The sequence below is a fragment of the Syngnathoides biaculeatus genome, chromosome 7, assembly GCF_019802595.1.
Source record: "Syngnathoides biaculeatus isolate LvHL_M chromosome 7, ASM1980259v1, whole genome shotgun sequence".
NCBI classification, from domain to species: domain Eukaryota; kingdom Metazoa; phylum Chordata; class Actinopteri; order Syngnathiformes; family Syngnathidae; genus Syngnathoides; species Syngnathoides biaculeatus.
Window position 1 is genome coordinate 6,766,365 of NC_084646.1, and position 16,004 is coordinate 6,782,368.

The following is a 16,004-nucleotide window of genomic DNA, read 5'->3' on the forward strand; positions in this document are numbered from 1 at the left end:
CGTTTTCCGAGCAGATTTGGGGGCGGGGTCACTCTAAACGCGCCACACACCACAAGAAATAGATGTATAGACATCAGAGAATCTGATCTTTGCCTCAATTATGTGCACGTACTCCAGGTACACGCCTCCAGGAAAGTTTCAAGGTATACCAAGAGATTTAAAATAAATAAATAAAATAAAATTGCTTAAACTTGCCTCCAGCAGTATTTTTTTCAATTTAAAATTTTTTCAACATTTATCTTTAGTTGTCCAGTGTAGGCAAAATAAAATGATTACCACTCCTCCTCCTCTTATTCTCTTTTTGTTGTTTCGAGCAGTGCTTAGTAGAATAAGAGTAAACAAAAACGGCCTTATAAAAAGTGGCATCTTAAGGAAATACTTCCAATACAATGACTGTACAAAATTTAGGTTTAATTTTTTAAAATTCCAGTTTGGTTTTAGTAATTGTAGTAGTAATTTTTAGTAATGTAACTACAGATTACATTCAATTCAATATTTAACAAAACATTTCAAAATACTGTATAGCTGTACTAGCCATACCGCAATATTTCTGCTCACGGTTATCATCGCGGCATTATTCCGATTTCTGTTGCAGTCTGCTCTTCTGTGTTTTACCCCCCAAATCTACTTTGTCAGCTTCATTTAGCAGCACTCAACGCAATCTCAGTCTCTTCATTTGCCCCCACCCTACACCCAAGCCCAACCCCACGGCCGCTTTTATAACCCTGCTCTCCATCCCCTCCGGGGCTGCTAATGTTTCCTGACTATTGATCAGTCTCCTCTCTCTGTCCCATTATTAGCTTCCCAGTGTTTACTTCAAGAAAGCCAAAATGCACTTGCCCTACAATCTGGCCGAAACTGTATGAATGGTGGACAAATGGAGACACTTGCGCCGTGTTATTGTGCCAGATATTTGCTATAAGCGTGCAACCTCAGTTACAATTCTGAGCTGTGTCTCAAAGATGAATGTTTTTGCTCCCCTCTGCAATCATGAGCTGGGACCATAGTATCAAGTATGCCTTTTGTCTCCTCTTTGTTGAGAGACGTTGTTAGTTCGATTCAGTCCATACATACAGTCATTCGGGGTTGACCATTAATGTCCCCGAAACGATGCATATATCCCACAATAATGACCTTTCAATGGAGTCTTAAGCACACTGATGACTCATCATTTTTTTTGCCATTACTGCAGAGCGCACTGTCACACAAGTGTAATTAACATGCAGCTACAGTATCAGATGGATTTTTTTCCTCCTGTGATCACCCTTGAAACCTACATTTGCACATCAGGGAGCAAAGGCGTAAAGTCGCATGTCACAACCCAGTTGGCTAGCACTTGTTGGGTTAATCCTAGACTGTTAACGCCAGTCAATGGACCTTTCCGACCTCTCAATCACTCGTACAATAATAGCCGATCAGATAACCGCATTGTTTTAACCCCTGGTTTGACACGCCTCTCTCGCCATATTGTCCCACAAGCAATGCTGGTTGTCAGTAGCGTGCGCTTGGAAAAGTTAACGTTACATAGAAAATGGTCCTCAGATGCGCTTGGGGAACGTGAAATTCTGATGAAAGATATCCGGCTCGGTTACAAGGGGCCCAGTTGATTCATTTTCCAAAGCCTAAAACACAGTTGACGAAGTGTCTTAAGATGGATTAAAGCTCGGGGAAGAGCGCACGTACAACTAAATGTGAACAATATCAACAAACACAAGGCTCTATGTTCAGAGGTAACAGAGAAGTATCTTCTCTGAGCTTGATTGAATTATCAGTGCTTTATCCATTGCAGGAGAACAACGTTCACTCCGAACCAAACTGACTTGTAAAGACTACAATGATATTACTCATGATCTTTCCAAATAAAAAGTACTCACCCTGCTTTACATGCGCAGTACGATTCCACTATTATATCCTGTTGGATTTGTGAGTTTGTGAGGTGTCAAACTTTTTTTTTTTTTTGCATCGCTCGCCAACGTTTCGCTGGTAACTCTGACATTGCGTCCCGCTACGTCCAAAATCTTAATTCCATGTACATAATCTTGCGTGAAATAGTTGAGACCTCTCTGTAGAACTCTCTTGGACAGGTCTGACGCATTTGGGAATAAACTTACCGCAATATTATTTGGGATACGCGTTAGAGGATCGACTTCAAACCTGTTCTGTTCAGTCGCCATTTTGGAAGCTCGTTGGACATGGGAAATGTAGCTAAGGGGGGCAGAGCTTAAGATCGCCACTCGGAATGATCCATTATAGGCTAAATTCTCCAAGAAGTGGAAGACAAAATGCATTGCAATAGCATGGGCAGTAACATAAAAAATACCTAAGGGAAAAACTTGGTTTTCTTAAAAGGAGTTGCAACATCAATAGTTGTATTTCTTTTCAGTAAAGATCAACATAAATCGCTTCTTATTCTTTGCAAAATGTAACATTTTGTTTTTAAGAAATTGCAACATCATTTTTATTCCATTTAGGAAAATGGAACGTTAACAGTTGTTAGTTTCAAGAGTTTGCAACATCAATATTTTGTCTTTTTAGGAAAAGTACACTACGTAGTTTGTCTTCTCTTTAGGAAAGTGCAGCACCAGTTCTTTGACTTCTATACAGGAAGGTGAAACACCAGTATCTTTTTGTTTTGTCTTGGTAGGAAATTGGAACATTGACAGTTTGTCTTCATTTTAGGAAAGTGGATCTTTAATGCACTGGTAGTGACAGCTATTGATGTCAAATATTAACTGAGTGGGCGAGCAGTGAATGAGTGCGTATGTTTTTTCTTTTTTTTTGTATCAAAATACAACATCGAGAGCTTTCTTATTTGTATAAAAGAGAATGCAACATCATTAGTTTCTTTTTTTTAGGGTTAGTTCCAACATCAATACGTTTTCTTTTTAGAGAAGTGAAACTTCAGTTTTGTGAAGTATTTTTAGGAATGTGCAATGTTGTTAATTGTTCTCAGGCAACTCCAATGATAATTTTTCCTTTTAGAAAAGTGCAAAATCTTTTTCCAGTAAAGCGCAACATAAATGTAGAATCGAACCATGCAGTCATGTGCTACAGTAAAACCTCTGAACATATTGAGTGATTATGCATTGGAACATTTGTTTTTGCTTTGGCTTCATCTTAATATCCCGTTTAAATACTACTATAGGTTGTTTGCCCCGTGCTGCCCTAATTTTCACGAGTGTAGGATTATAGGTGTCGTCATCCATACCTGTGGGACTCCCAAAAAAAACTGCATTGCGATCAATAGCGCAGCAAGCAGACCATTCTCCAGTCCCCCTCTTTCAGACTCTGAAAGTCATTGGGCCTCTCAAAAAAAAAAGGGGGGGGGGGGTAACAAAAAATAGCACCTTCACTTTATACTGTTATACGTCTGATAGACTCTATTCTTATGACAGCATAAAATTGTCTATGCTTCATCACTAGTTAAAGTACTGTATCGTCTTCTTGCACGTCAATATTGGTATAATTTCTAAACAGTCAGTCATCAACCAAGGAAAAAATAAAAGCCCGCATTGTATCTGCTTCAGTAGTAACTCGTCACAGCTCAAGCATGTTGGGACACAATAACACATTTGGCGCTGCCATGCCACATAAACATTAGAAGAGGGTCCTTTGTAAGTTGTGTTTTTTTTATTTTATTTTTTTTTTTTTATTAAGAGATTCTCCGCTCTGCATTCCAACCGTATGTGTGATTATGCTGTGTTTGCTGGTTGTCCTGACAGTGGAAGTGAGCAGGCCGCCGGGGAGGTTTTTTTTTTTTTCTCAACTTTTTTTTTTTTTTTTTTTAACTGTGACAAGGTGGAGTCACTAATAGTTGTGTAATCGTGTTTCCTAAGTTAAAAGCAGGCCTGTTGTACAGTGCATGCCTCCAGCAACAAAAGCGGGTGAAAAAAGGTAAAAACAAAACATGTTTTCATGCAGTTGTTGATCACCAGCTTGCCAGTTGGCTTGTATCAACGATTTAAGTGCGTCCAGTATGTTCACAACACTGTAATACCAGTGTTATTATGCACAATAAATTTGTTTTAGCTTGAATGCCAACTCTCACCGTACCGAGGGGACAGTTCTTTTCCAGTCTATATTTAGGTTAAAAAAAAAAAAAAAAAAGCTAAATGTCCAAGTAATCAGTCAAAAGTGAAGTTCAATACTTTGTATTTTTAGGAACATGCGACATCAGTTTTTCTTTTTAGGAAAGTCCAGCAAAACTAGTTTTGTCTTCTTTTTACAAAAGTGCAACATCAATAATTTGTATTGTTGTTCGACATCAATAGCTTTTTATTAAAAAAAAAAAGGCTTGAATATGAATGCAGTACAATTGTTGGAAATAATGTACCTTTTTTTTTATGGTGGAAGACCCTGAAAACGTCATCTATGAATTTCATAGGTGGGAATCCTTGTAAATTTACAAGCTGGTGCTTCACAATATTTCATTTCAACATCCTCATGGCAATCTACTTGTGCGCATTAGTCTCATTCCAGGGTCTGCTGCGATGTTGGTATACTGCGGTCGTCAGCAACCCGCGGCTCTTTGTCGCCCTACGGGGCTCCCTGGAGCGTTTTCAAAAATGAGAAATATATTTTTGTTTTAATATGGTTTCTGTAGGAGGACAAACATGAACGTTTTCAAATGCTGTAAGAATGCACTCTGTTTACTGCCCCGAGAAGGGGAATGTTATGCAAGTTCCATTTTGTTGTTTTTTTTTTAGAATCTTCGGAAAATCCGATTTCTTTATTGCATTTAATTTCATCAAAGCAGTGAAACATAATTCATTAATATTGTAATGAAGTTAAACTTTAGGCGGCATCGTACAACAGAGCAGTCACGTGGTGCGTCGTTCTCTACAGAATGCACTGCAGCCCTAGTAACACACCCTGAATTAGTTTTATTGATCATTATGGATACTCTGAAATTTTTTGATTCAAAGCTGACAAAAGTGTTATGCGCATGGTGCCGACAGGACTGGATTAGACCTGAGAATTAGCTGAAAACTTGCCCACACAACGGCATCATATTTGTTATTTTTCCCAGTCTGTTGAGAGGTCATCCTCAGGAGGGGGAAAAAAAAAAATGAAGTTTGGAATGCCACAAATGACCGGCATGTCCTAGACAGAGCAACTTGGGAGGGGGAGGGGGTATGGGCGCACTTTTGTTTTTCTTCTTTGTTGGTGTTGACAAGTGTAGCATTGGTGCGTTTTGTGTGTGACGGTTCAGCTGGCCTGAGGCGGGAGAAAGAAGATTAGGATGCCCACAGCGTTGATTGGTTATTAGGGGAGAGTCCGGCTGTGTGACGACATCACTACAGCACAGTAAACAAAGACGAGGACGGCTTGAAAGGCTCTCTGTGTTGCTGGACAACATGACCGCCAGACACGACAGGGTGCCACAATGTGCTCAACTTCCCAAAAGAATCCAAATAGCATAGTTTTATCCGGGACATTTTATGGAAAGTGTACTGAGGGAAGGCTTTGTGGGCTGTTTGTTTCCCCAAAACGTCTTTCTGAGCAAGCCAAAAATTTGGTCAAAGTTTGGAGTTTCTCCATCTTTAACTGATTTCTCCTGAGTCATTGTAAGTTTGATTTGTATAACAAGTGGTCAACCCAAACGACTGTGTGCAGCCCTTTGGTGTAAATAAATAATCAGATTTAATACTCTCTTGATACAAATATTTACTGTGATTGTAACTCTACTACTGTGTCAGTGATAGACACCTGTGGTGAACAAATTACTTACTGACAATAACAGAAAATACAAAAACCCAGCACAAAATGACAGAAATGTGACCAAAGTCGGTCAAAAATCAAAATCTCGAAAAAAAAAAAAAAAAAAATTGGAACAAAAAATGTCCAACCTGATGCTGACAAACTATTAAAATAATTATGGCAAAATTGATCAAAACATACTGTATGAAAAACCCTGTCAAAAGCCTGAAAAAATACAGCAGAACACACAAAAAAATCTGTTAATCTGTAGAATTTAATATTTAAATCTCGGAAAGAAATGTCCAAAAGAAAAAAAGTGGGGAAAAATACAGCAAAGAAATCTGGCGGCATGTACAGAACAAAAGACATTTTTTCATTTCAAAACTAAACTTTAAAAAAAAATACTTTTGAAAACACAATTCATTAGTCACAATTTCTGACCAAAATACAGAAAATTGTAATATAAAAAATGTTGACATGAAAAAAAAAATCTGGAAAAAACATGAGGTGACAAATCTGTCTGAATTAAACCTGACAAAAATACATTAAAATAATTTGCCAAAATATGACAACTTTGACAACAATCAGAAGAAGATTACAAAATTGCCAAGCAACTTTATAATTTTGGAGCAATTTTTTTTTTTAAGATGACAAAAGAATCTGCCAAGTACAGGAAAAAATGTCAAGAATATAACAAACAAATCTGACAATTTTTTATGAAACTAATTTAGACGAAAATTGGATAAAAATATTCTGCACTCCTATACGGCTGGACGTGTGGCCAAAAGGTGGTCAGTGCCTGTGGTGACGGCAATCCCCAAACCTGCTGGTGGACGCCAGTGGCAACGCATGGTGTCAAGCTGCTCTGTCGGTCTACATTCCTACCCTCACCTATGGTCTCGAGCTGTGGGTCCCGGCTGAAAGGCCAGGATCGCGGATACAAACAGCCAAAATGAGTTTCCTCCACAGGGTGTCCGAGCTCTCCCTCAACGATAGGGAGAGACGCTCCATTAACCGAGAGGGACTCATTGTCGAGCCACTGCTCCTCCATGTCGAGTGTAGCTGGATGAGTGGTTAGGATGCCGCCTGGATGGCTCACTAGTGAGTTGTTCCAGGTGCATCCCACCATGTAGATGCCCTGGGGATGACCTGGGACACGCTAGAGAGATTGTCTCCCGTCTGGTCTGAGAATGCCTCAGAACCCCTGGGGAAGATTTAGATGAAGTGGTCAGGCAGAAGAGTCACTGATGGTGTAGTGGTACACACGCCTGCCTTTGGTTCGGACAGCATGAGATCGATTCGCGCTCGGTGATTTTGTCAATATGTGCCCTGCTACTGACTGGTGACCACTTTAGGATGTAGTCTCTGACTTTGGTCCGAATTTAGCTTGGATAGGCTCCAGCACATCTGTGACACTTGTGAGGATAAGTGGCTTGGGAAATGGATGGATGGTTAGGGAGAAGGAATTCTCAGCTTCCCTGCATAAACTGCTGCCCTGTGACTCAACTTCAACTAATGGCTGGATCAATAATATACACCAGTGTTCAAATAAAAGACAAAAAGCTTGTTAGAAATACATACAGCAAAAATCTGATGACATACGCTGATAAAAATACAACAAAAACATGGAAAAAAAAGTCGGGGGGATAAAAATAGAAACGTATTACAGACAGACCACAAGTGGAAAAAATGACAAATGTGTGTGCATGGATATGTATACCTTTACATCTGAATGAGGGAAAAGTTTGCACCACACGCCGTTCTGTGAAAAGAAGGCAAAAACAGAGAAGCAATAACTTCCTTGGAGGGGAAGATGAGGTAAAGGCGCACTTACTGTTCAAGCCGGTCGCTCACTTGGCTGCCCTTGCAGCCATTGTGGGCTCAGACTGCAAGTTGTGCCACAGCTGTCACATAATTCTTTCACACACCATTCAACGTTACAGTACGACTGTGAGCTGATGGCGCGACAATGTCTTCCGTTTGGGCGAGTGCTGTTTTCCTTTAGCGTATTCAATGGTAAATAGCCGCCATTGCTGTTCTGTCTAGGGTCATGTAGAGTGTGAGCCTTTGTGAGGGTTTTGCTACAATGTTATCTCATCTAAATGATTTTTTTTAATGATCCTTGACTTTCACATTTGCTGCTATGTGATTGAGTCAAACGACATAAAATGTTGCTCATTGAAATGCTTACCTGTTTACCTTAAAACAACCCCAAATTCTTGAAACTCTTACTCAAGTTTGCATGCAAGGTGACCAAATGATGAGATACATACAAAATGCACGTGTTTTTTTTTTCCACCATTTCAAAATGGAAAGGAAAACTGACGTGACAAAATTTGCCCAAAAATATGATAAAAATGCTAAGAAACTGAAAATGTACAAAAAATTGGAAATGTAATACACCTTAAAAAATGGGGCAAAATATTCACTTCTGACAAATTTGGGTAACGTTGCTGCCATAAGCGTGAACTCCTGCAGTGAACAAAAAAAAAAGATGTATGCCCAGAAAAAGTGACTAATATTGATAATCACGTCCTGCAATTGGCTGGCAATCAGTTCAGGGTGTACCCTGCCTACTGCCCGTTGACCGCTGGGATAGGGTCCAGCATTCTCCACGACCCTCGTGAGGTGGCTAAGAAAATGGATGGATAATCACCTGACAAAAACATAAAAGATGAAAAGTTGTAATAGCTCAAAAGTGACAAAAACAACCCAAAAAAAATGACAATTATGAATAAAAATCAAATAAAAAGAGTTAAATGAAAAATGTTTAAAAATCTTGCAAAGAATGGGGAAAAAAAACTACGTAAAAAAAAAAAAAAACTAAACAATTTGGAAAATCCTATGTAAAAGTCTTGAATTTTTGGGGGGGCAAAATCAATGTCAAATTGTGAGTGTTAGATGGCTGAATCTATAAATTTTGGGTTTGGTTGCACAATCATTCTTCATGCTAATAACTAATATGAAAACCAAAGAGTATATGTCTGGGTAATGCAAGTTTTTTTTTTTTTTTTTTTTTTTTTTTTTTTTTTACTCCCCATGACTATCACCCTCCTAATGATGTCTCGGTCCACGACCTTCCTACTTTTATTTTCCCCCCCTGACGTGTCGCTCTGTCATTCCCCGATCCCTGACCTTTGCCCTTCGGCCCGCAGCTTCTGCGCCGGTCAGCAACAGCAGCGTGAGTAGACGGCGCGCCCCCGCTTCGGCGACTCCCCTCTCGTGGGAAAAACACAATCTCGCGGCCATGTCCATCATCACCATCGACCCGGAGCTCAAGCCCGGGGAGTTCGTCATCAAGAGCCTGTTCGCCGAGTTCGCCGTGCTGGCCGAGAAAAAGATTGAGATGGTGATGGCGGAACCGCTGGTGAGTCTCCTTTTAACGACCTAACCGCCGCCTCGTAAACACTCGAGGACCGTTAGCTGAAGCTCGTTAGGTTTATGTGCCCGTAATAATGCTGAACACGCTACACTGATTGTCCTCTGATGTGCACTTTGGGAAGGCGCTCTCTTACTTGAGCCCACTAAAGTTGGGATGGGCAAACTTTTGCACTCCTGGACCACATTTGATTTGGAAAACAGACAGATGATGAAGTTTAATTCTTCCATTTTTGGAAAAACTTATTCTCACTAGTGCGGCACGGCGGACTTCGCTGGTAAAGCGTTGGCCTCACAGTTCTGAGGTCCCGGGTTCAATCCCGGACTTGCCTCTGTGGAGTTTGCATGTTCTCCCCGTGCCTGCGTGGGTTTTCTCCGGGCACTCCGGATTCCTCCCAAACCCCCCTCCAAACATGCAAAATGAATTGGACACTCTAAATTCGTGGGATTGTAAGTGCGACTGTTGTCTGTCTCCATTTGCCCTCTGATGTGCTGGCAACCAGTTCGGGGTGTACCCCGCCTCCTGCCCGTTGACCGCTGGGATATGCTCCAGCATTCCCCCAGCCCTTGTGAGGATAAGCGGCTAAGAAAATGGATGCATGGACAATTTAATAAAATAGAACATTGTACAATGTACATGTAAAATGACTTCATTGACAAAATTTTTTAAATTGGTTACATAAATCAATTAGTTATGAATACAAATAAATGTAAAATTCAAAAATAGTTCAATTTAACAATAGAATTATAATTTATACTCTTGTTACATTTTACACTGATTTGAATTCTAACATATTAACCAATTGTTTAAGAACTATTCAATGTACATGTTGAATTGTTTATATTTGTGCTTTTGTAATTTACAAAAATGAATTAGCCCATTGTTTATTGAGAAATAAGAAAATGTTTATTACTTGTAAAATAATAATAATAATATAAAATAAGTGAATTCATCAATAATAAATCACGAATGTGCAGCGGTCTACTGTATGTAAAAAAAAGAATAAAACATTCTATCTGAACTTAAATGATGAATAACAAATGCATAATGAGGCACTTCACACATACAATTGATATGTCTGTCTTTTACTCTATGTATTAGAAGATCGGAAGTGAATGTTGAAATTGTTTTTGTGAAAAATGCGAATGATTTCACTTGCATGACGTTTGAATGTTTCCGTGTTCCAGGAGAAACCTTTGTCCCGGTCCCTTCAGAGAGGGGAGGATGCACAATTTGACCAGGTCAGTGCAGCAGTGCGATTTGTGTCAGTTCTCCCGCCGCTGCTAAGTTCCATATGCACTTGCGCACGGTATTTGAATTTCCCCCCCAGTTGCAGCCAATCAATGCCCCATTCAGCGGCCCATCATGTACACAATGGGGCCCGCCGCAGAGCTTTGTTCCCAACACCAGGCCGCTGAGGAGAATATAGGGGCAGGGAAGTCAGCCCGCGTCGAGCGCTGTATCATCCTCGCCGCAAAATCGGCCCCCGGCTGCATTTGTGTGTTTGTTTGTTTGCGTTTATGTGTGTGTCTTGTCGATTTGGATCTTTTTCTGTTCCTTTTTGTGTGTGGTTTTTGTGTATATGTGTCTGTTTGTTTGTCCCAGTGTCCTGTCATGTGTGTCAATGTCATGATGTATCGGTGTCTTTTTATGTATCTGTGTGTCGGGTCTGTCTGTGATTTTGTTTCTGTGTATGGACTGTGCGACTGTTTCTCTATCTCTGTGTATGTGCACGCGTATGCATGCGCGCGGTTGCCTGACTCCACGAGGGGCAGCGGTGGGCGTGTCGCTTACGTAACCCCGCTGGCCGTCATCCACGGTCGACGCCCCGCTTGTCCGCTGACCGACGGTCTGCCACGTTCAACATCTTTCACTCTGTCGCGTGTTTGAGGTCACTGAGGTTCCAAACGATTACGTGTAGGGTTGAGGTCGATTTGAGCTTTTAAGTTTTGGTTTCTCTGGGGGAGGTTTGTGCATGTTATTTCTCATGTCTGTTTATAGCGGTGATATTAATCTTAGATTTTGATAATTAGCTTCCAAGATGAGCCTAAGTAAAGGAAAATGACTTGAGGAGATGGTTCCACATTATTAAGTATGTCAGGTTTTGTGTTATGGGGGATAAAGGATCTTTTTGCTGAAAAAAGCCTGACATAGTCCAATCCCTTGACAAAAGAATGAAAATACAAGCGCATACTGTTTAATAATTTGTGTGTTAGGCCTTTATTGGAATAAAAACTCCTGGTGTGCCCACCATCTTCCTCTAACCTCAACCCTATTGCAAAGCAAACATGCTTCACCTTCCTGTTATGTTGAGGCTGAAATCAACCCAGTTTAAAAGTTGACTAATTTGTTGAATTAGTGACAGTCCTTGTGACTAATGGAGATACTGAAAGCAACACGCTTACATTGATTGTTTCTCCGAAACCTTTCAGCCTTACCGGGCATCTGGAATGGATGAATGGAATTACCTTGTTCTTCAATTGATAAAGTTACAGCTACATTCCAAAATAGATGAAATGTTTCTGAATTCATGAGAATTTTGCACACAGCCCCTCATAATGAGTGGGGAAAAAATGTTTATATAACATCTTTGCAGATTTATGATTTAAAAAGTGTACAATTTGACTTATGAGCTGATGTTCTGAGGTTTTTCTTTTTGTATTTTATTTTTTTAACTCTCAAGATCATACTTGTGCTGTTGTATGGTGGTAGAAAACTTTCTCCACAACGAGCAGCAGTTTGGCAGATAGTGAACAATTCTTTAAAAACAGTCTTCAAGATTTTTTTTTTTTTTTTTTTTGCCGCTCCTATAGAGCTCGTGCACCTCCATCATAAAATCATGTGACTTTTGTTTACGTAGCCATATTGCCGGTCACGCTAACCATTGCTCAACACTAAGTCGGTTGGGGACGACACGGAAATATGCCTTGTAGCACGACGCCCAGTCTTGTCCGATTCCGTCAGACATTTAGAAGGTGAAAATAAACGACTGTATGTGGAAAAATTAGATGAAACTCTGCATAGATGACCCGTATTTAATACCGAAGTCGATGTTTTCGCCAATAAGAAATTGCACTGTTAATTCGCTTCTGCTTGTCTTGGACAACTGGATCTGGTGAGTAAGTCGTTGAGATTTACACGGAAAGTTTGAAAGCGTAGAGAAGTCTGGACGCATACGAATACTTTGTTGCTGGATCTGTTCTCACCAGGAATAAATCCCACATAGTGACGGTTTTGATGGCTCGTGAACACGGAAGTGTGTTCGACAACATGTTAACCTTTGCTGGTGATCCATCGATCTTTTCAGCTGGTATTCAATACAGATACAAATATTTTAATAAATGACCCCTGGTTTTACACAAACTCTCATTCATTAACTATGATTGAAAAAAGACAACAGTTGACGGCTCGTGAACGCGGACGTGTGTTTGGCGACACGTTAACCTTTGCCGGAATCCATCGATCTTTTCGGCTAGTATTCAAGCTTCGAGCTTAGCATTTAACATGTAATGGAAAACGCCATAGACGTGCTAAAGATTAACTTTTTTTTGTGTGTGTGATCTGGTTTTCCAGTTATTAAGCTCTATGAGCTCCATAGCCGAACACTGTTTGCCCTCCCTGCTGCGTACCCTTTTCGACTGGTACCGCCGACAGAGCGGCACCGAAGACGAGTCGTATGAGTACAGGCCTCGTTCCAGCACAAAGTCCAAAGGGTGGGATGCATCACCGAAGTTTATCTGGGAATTTCTTTCCTGCAATGCTTCCCTCCTGTAACTTCCTTTTTTTTTTTTTTTTTTTTTTTTTTTTTTTTTTTTGGGCAGTGATGAGCAGCACCGGGATAAAGACTACCTTCTGGAGAGGAGGGACTTAGCCATAGATTTCATGTTTTGCCTGGTGTCAGTCGAAGTTCTCAAAAGGGTGAGCCAACATTGCCGCTTTGAATGCTGCTTTGCATTTTTCCATTGTTTTTCATTTGCCTGGCACAAGGACAAAATGTACTTTCTCACACTTAGACACACTATTCTTTATTACCCCTGCCAGCATTTGATTTAGTGACACCATTCCACCCACGAAAAAATTTCCGCATATACAAAAGTCTCACATTCCTTAGATTCCACAGTAATACTCACCATTTTCACAACTATAAATTCTCACATTTTGACACATTTTATAATTTTCCAAGAATTTTCAACATTTCTTGACTAATTAAAGCCATTGCAACTACAAAATATTTTATTTCCCACAGTCCCCAAGTCCCTTATTTTTTTTCGTGAAAATTTTGTAATTTTACTATTAAAATTCTACATCAAGACATTCTACATTATTCACTCCTATGTCAATGTTTATCTAATTCTTGACCGAAAGCATCCAGTTATAAAATATTTTCCACATTCCACATTTCTCACATTCCCTAAACTACATTTAAGTTCAGCTTCAGCTTTTCAGTGGTAACAGGCAATTATTGATTTAATAATTAGAATTTTATTTTTATTTTTGCTATTGCTATCTTAATTATTTTAAGTTAACTTTAAAAAAGGAGCACAAAATTGGGAAAGAATTTCAATTCCATTACTTTTTTTGGGGGTGATGTTGATATGACTGGAATGAGCAAAATTGTGCTACCGAGAGATACATGAGGAAACCTGGATAAAACTTCTAATAAAGTGCCTTGTGAAAGTATTCGCCCAAATCACCCCCCCCCCCCTCACCCCTTAAACTTTTTAACCTTTCGCCACATTTCAGGCTTTAAACAGAAAGATGTCAAATTACAATTTTTTTGGGCAAGAATCAACAACAAGTCGGACACAATCGTGACGTGGAACACAATTTATTGGATTTTTTTATACTTTTTTAACAAATAAAAAACTGAAAAGTGCGGTGTGCAATAGTATACAGCGCCAAATCTGCAATGGAATGGTTCACAAATAAACGTATCCAGGTGTTAGAATGGCCAAGTCAAAGTCCAGACCTGAATCCAATCGACAATCTGTCGGCAGAGCTGAAGACTGCCGTTCACAAACGCTCTCCACCCAACCTCACTAAGCTGGAGCTGTTTTGCAAGGAAGAATGGGCAAGAATTTCACTCTCGATGTGGGAACATAACCAAGCGACTTGTGGCTGTAATTGCAGCAAAAGGTGACTCTATAAAGTATTAATGCAAGAGGGGCGGATAATATTGCACACCCCACTTTTCAGGTTTTTATTTGTTAAAAAAAGTTCAGAATAACCAATAAATTTCGTTCCGCTTCATGATTGTGTCTTGACAAAAAAATGTAACTTTTATATCTTTACATTTGAAGCCTGAAATGTGGCCAAAGGTTGAAAAGTTCAAGGAGGCCGAATACTTTCACAAGTCACAGTAAAGGCTAATAACCTTAAAATTGCAGACCCTCCCCAAAAACAAACACTCAAAGTATACATACCTGAAAAATCTAATTAAGTACAGTCATGAAGTATATTTCGATTTTGTTGCTTCCCGGCGCTGGGGCCTTGTGCGACTCCAGTAAAGCAGGACGGGTCAAACATCATTTCCTTGACAGAGTAACTATTGTGCATGTGATTAATTCTACTTCATTATCACTTTCAGCTGCGAATAGCACGTAGATGAATTTTTCTACGCATTTAAAAACCCAATTGTTTTCAGAACCCGCCGTACTGTTGTCATTGAGGCCTTTACCTACACAGGGTGTCTCATAAATCAACACTTCCACCATCTCCAGCCTTGGTGTGCGGCCAAAGTAGACTGTCCAAATTTTTAAGCAACATTCCCAAAGCCGTACCCCCAGGAGACCAGCTCGAACTTGCCCTTGGCTCATCTCCTAAAGGAAATGAAATGTCGCAATGCGGGGGGAAAAAGGAAAAAACAGAAAAATGTATCAATGTATCTGTGCAGACTAATAAGAGTAATTTGTTTGTATTTGTCACAGATTCCTCTTCATCCAGTGCCGGACGCCTTAGTACATGAAGTTCTAAACCTGGCATTTAAGCACTTTAAACACAAAGAGGGGTAAGTCAATACAACGTCAAAGTAGATTGTGAATTAAGACCAAAGGTTCTAAATAAAAATACAATGGTGCCTTCTTTTATGAGTTAATGTGTTCATTTTTATTCATTGATTTTCAACACAGCATAAGAGTCTGTGTCTCATTTGTTTTTAAATTGTGTTTAATAGTATTGGGTTCAATTTGTATTTATTTACAGCTATGTTTTTTTTTCCCCCTCAAGCGCTTGATAAATAAATTTGACTTCATTTGTCATCTGTCAAATAATTTTTCCTCGTTGTACATAAGCTACTCCAGCATGCCAAACAAAAAAAAATATTTGCAGAGGAGTAATACAAAAATGGTGTTAATAATGTGGTTGTGGTTAGTTCAGATATTTTTGTACCAAGCTTTCAATTACCCATATTTTACCACCACCAAGAAATTTGAATGTTTATTAACAAACATTCAAAAAAAAATTAATATGGAAATGAGTTTGGAATTGGCTTTCGGAAAAGTATTTTCTTTTTTTTTTTTTTATGAATTTGTATGATTTGTTTGCAGTGAAAGGGGGCTTTACTGTCATTGTTGTACATGACATGAGGGGCTGATGGTTTTGTGTCACTGCAGATACTGTGGACCCAACACAGGGAACGTGCACATCATCGCAGACCTGTACGCGGAGGTCATTGGAGTTCTGACACAATCAAAGTTAGTTAGTTCTTTTTGTCTTACACCTGACATGGTTGAGCGAGTCACTGCCATAGTTAAGGAAAACGGGGGGAAAAAAAGGACTATAATAATAAGAAAAAATATCCTTACTTTTCCTCTTTGTCAATTGATTTCATCACTAAGCTTTTTGTGTTGATCTGAAATAATTTACTTGGGCTGTAATCTGTTCACATGTGATCTCAGAAGCACTATTCTTCATTGTCCTGTAAATA

At 39.6% G+C, this 16,004-nt stretch overlaps 1 protein-coding gene across 10 annotated transcripts in view; it reads left to right on the plus strand.

The window, feature by feature from the left end:
* The window catches only part of fryl (furry homolog, like), a 107,263-nt gene that overhangs the window by 28,829 nt on the left and 62,430 nt on the right, over window positions 1-16,004 (plus strand). For all 10 annotated transcript variants that reach the window (XM_061824071.1, XM_061824074.1, XM_061824072.1 and 7 more), the window contains 6 exons: window positions 8,856-9,067; window positions 10,267-10,320; window positions 12,653-12,792; window positions 12,901-12,997; window positions 15,007-15,086; window positions 15,691-15,771. In XM_061824071.1, coding sequence (XP_061680055.1) covers window positions 8,948-9,067; window positions 10,267-10,320; window positions 12,653-12,792; window positions 12,901-12,997; window positions 15,007-15,086; window positions 15,691-15,771 — 572 coding nt within the window. In that variant the 5' untranslated portion in view covers window positions 8,856-8,947. The remainder of the gene's footprint in view (window positions 1-8,855; window positions 9,068-10,266; window positions 10,321-12,652; window positions 12,793-12,900; window positions 12,998-15,006; window positions 15,087-15,690; window positions 15,772-16,004) is intronic.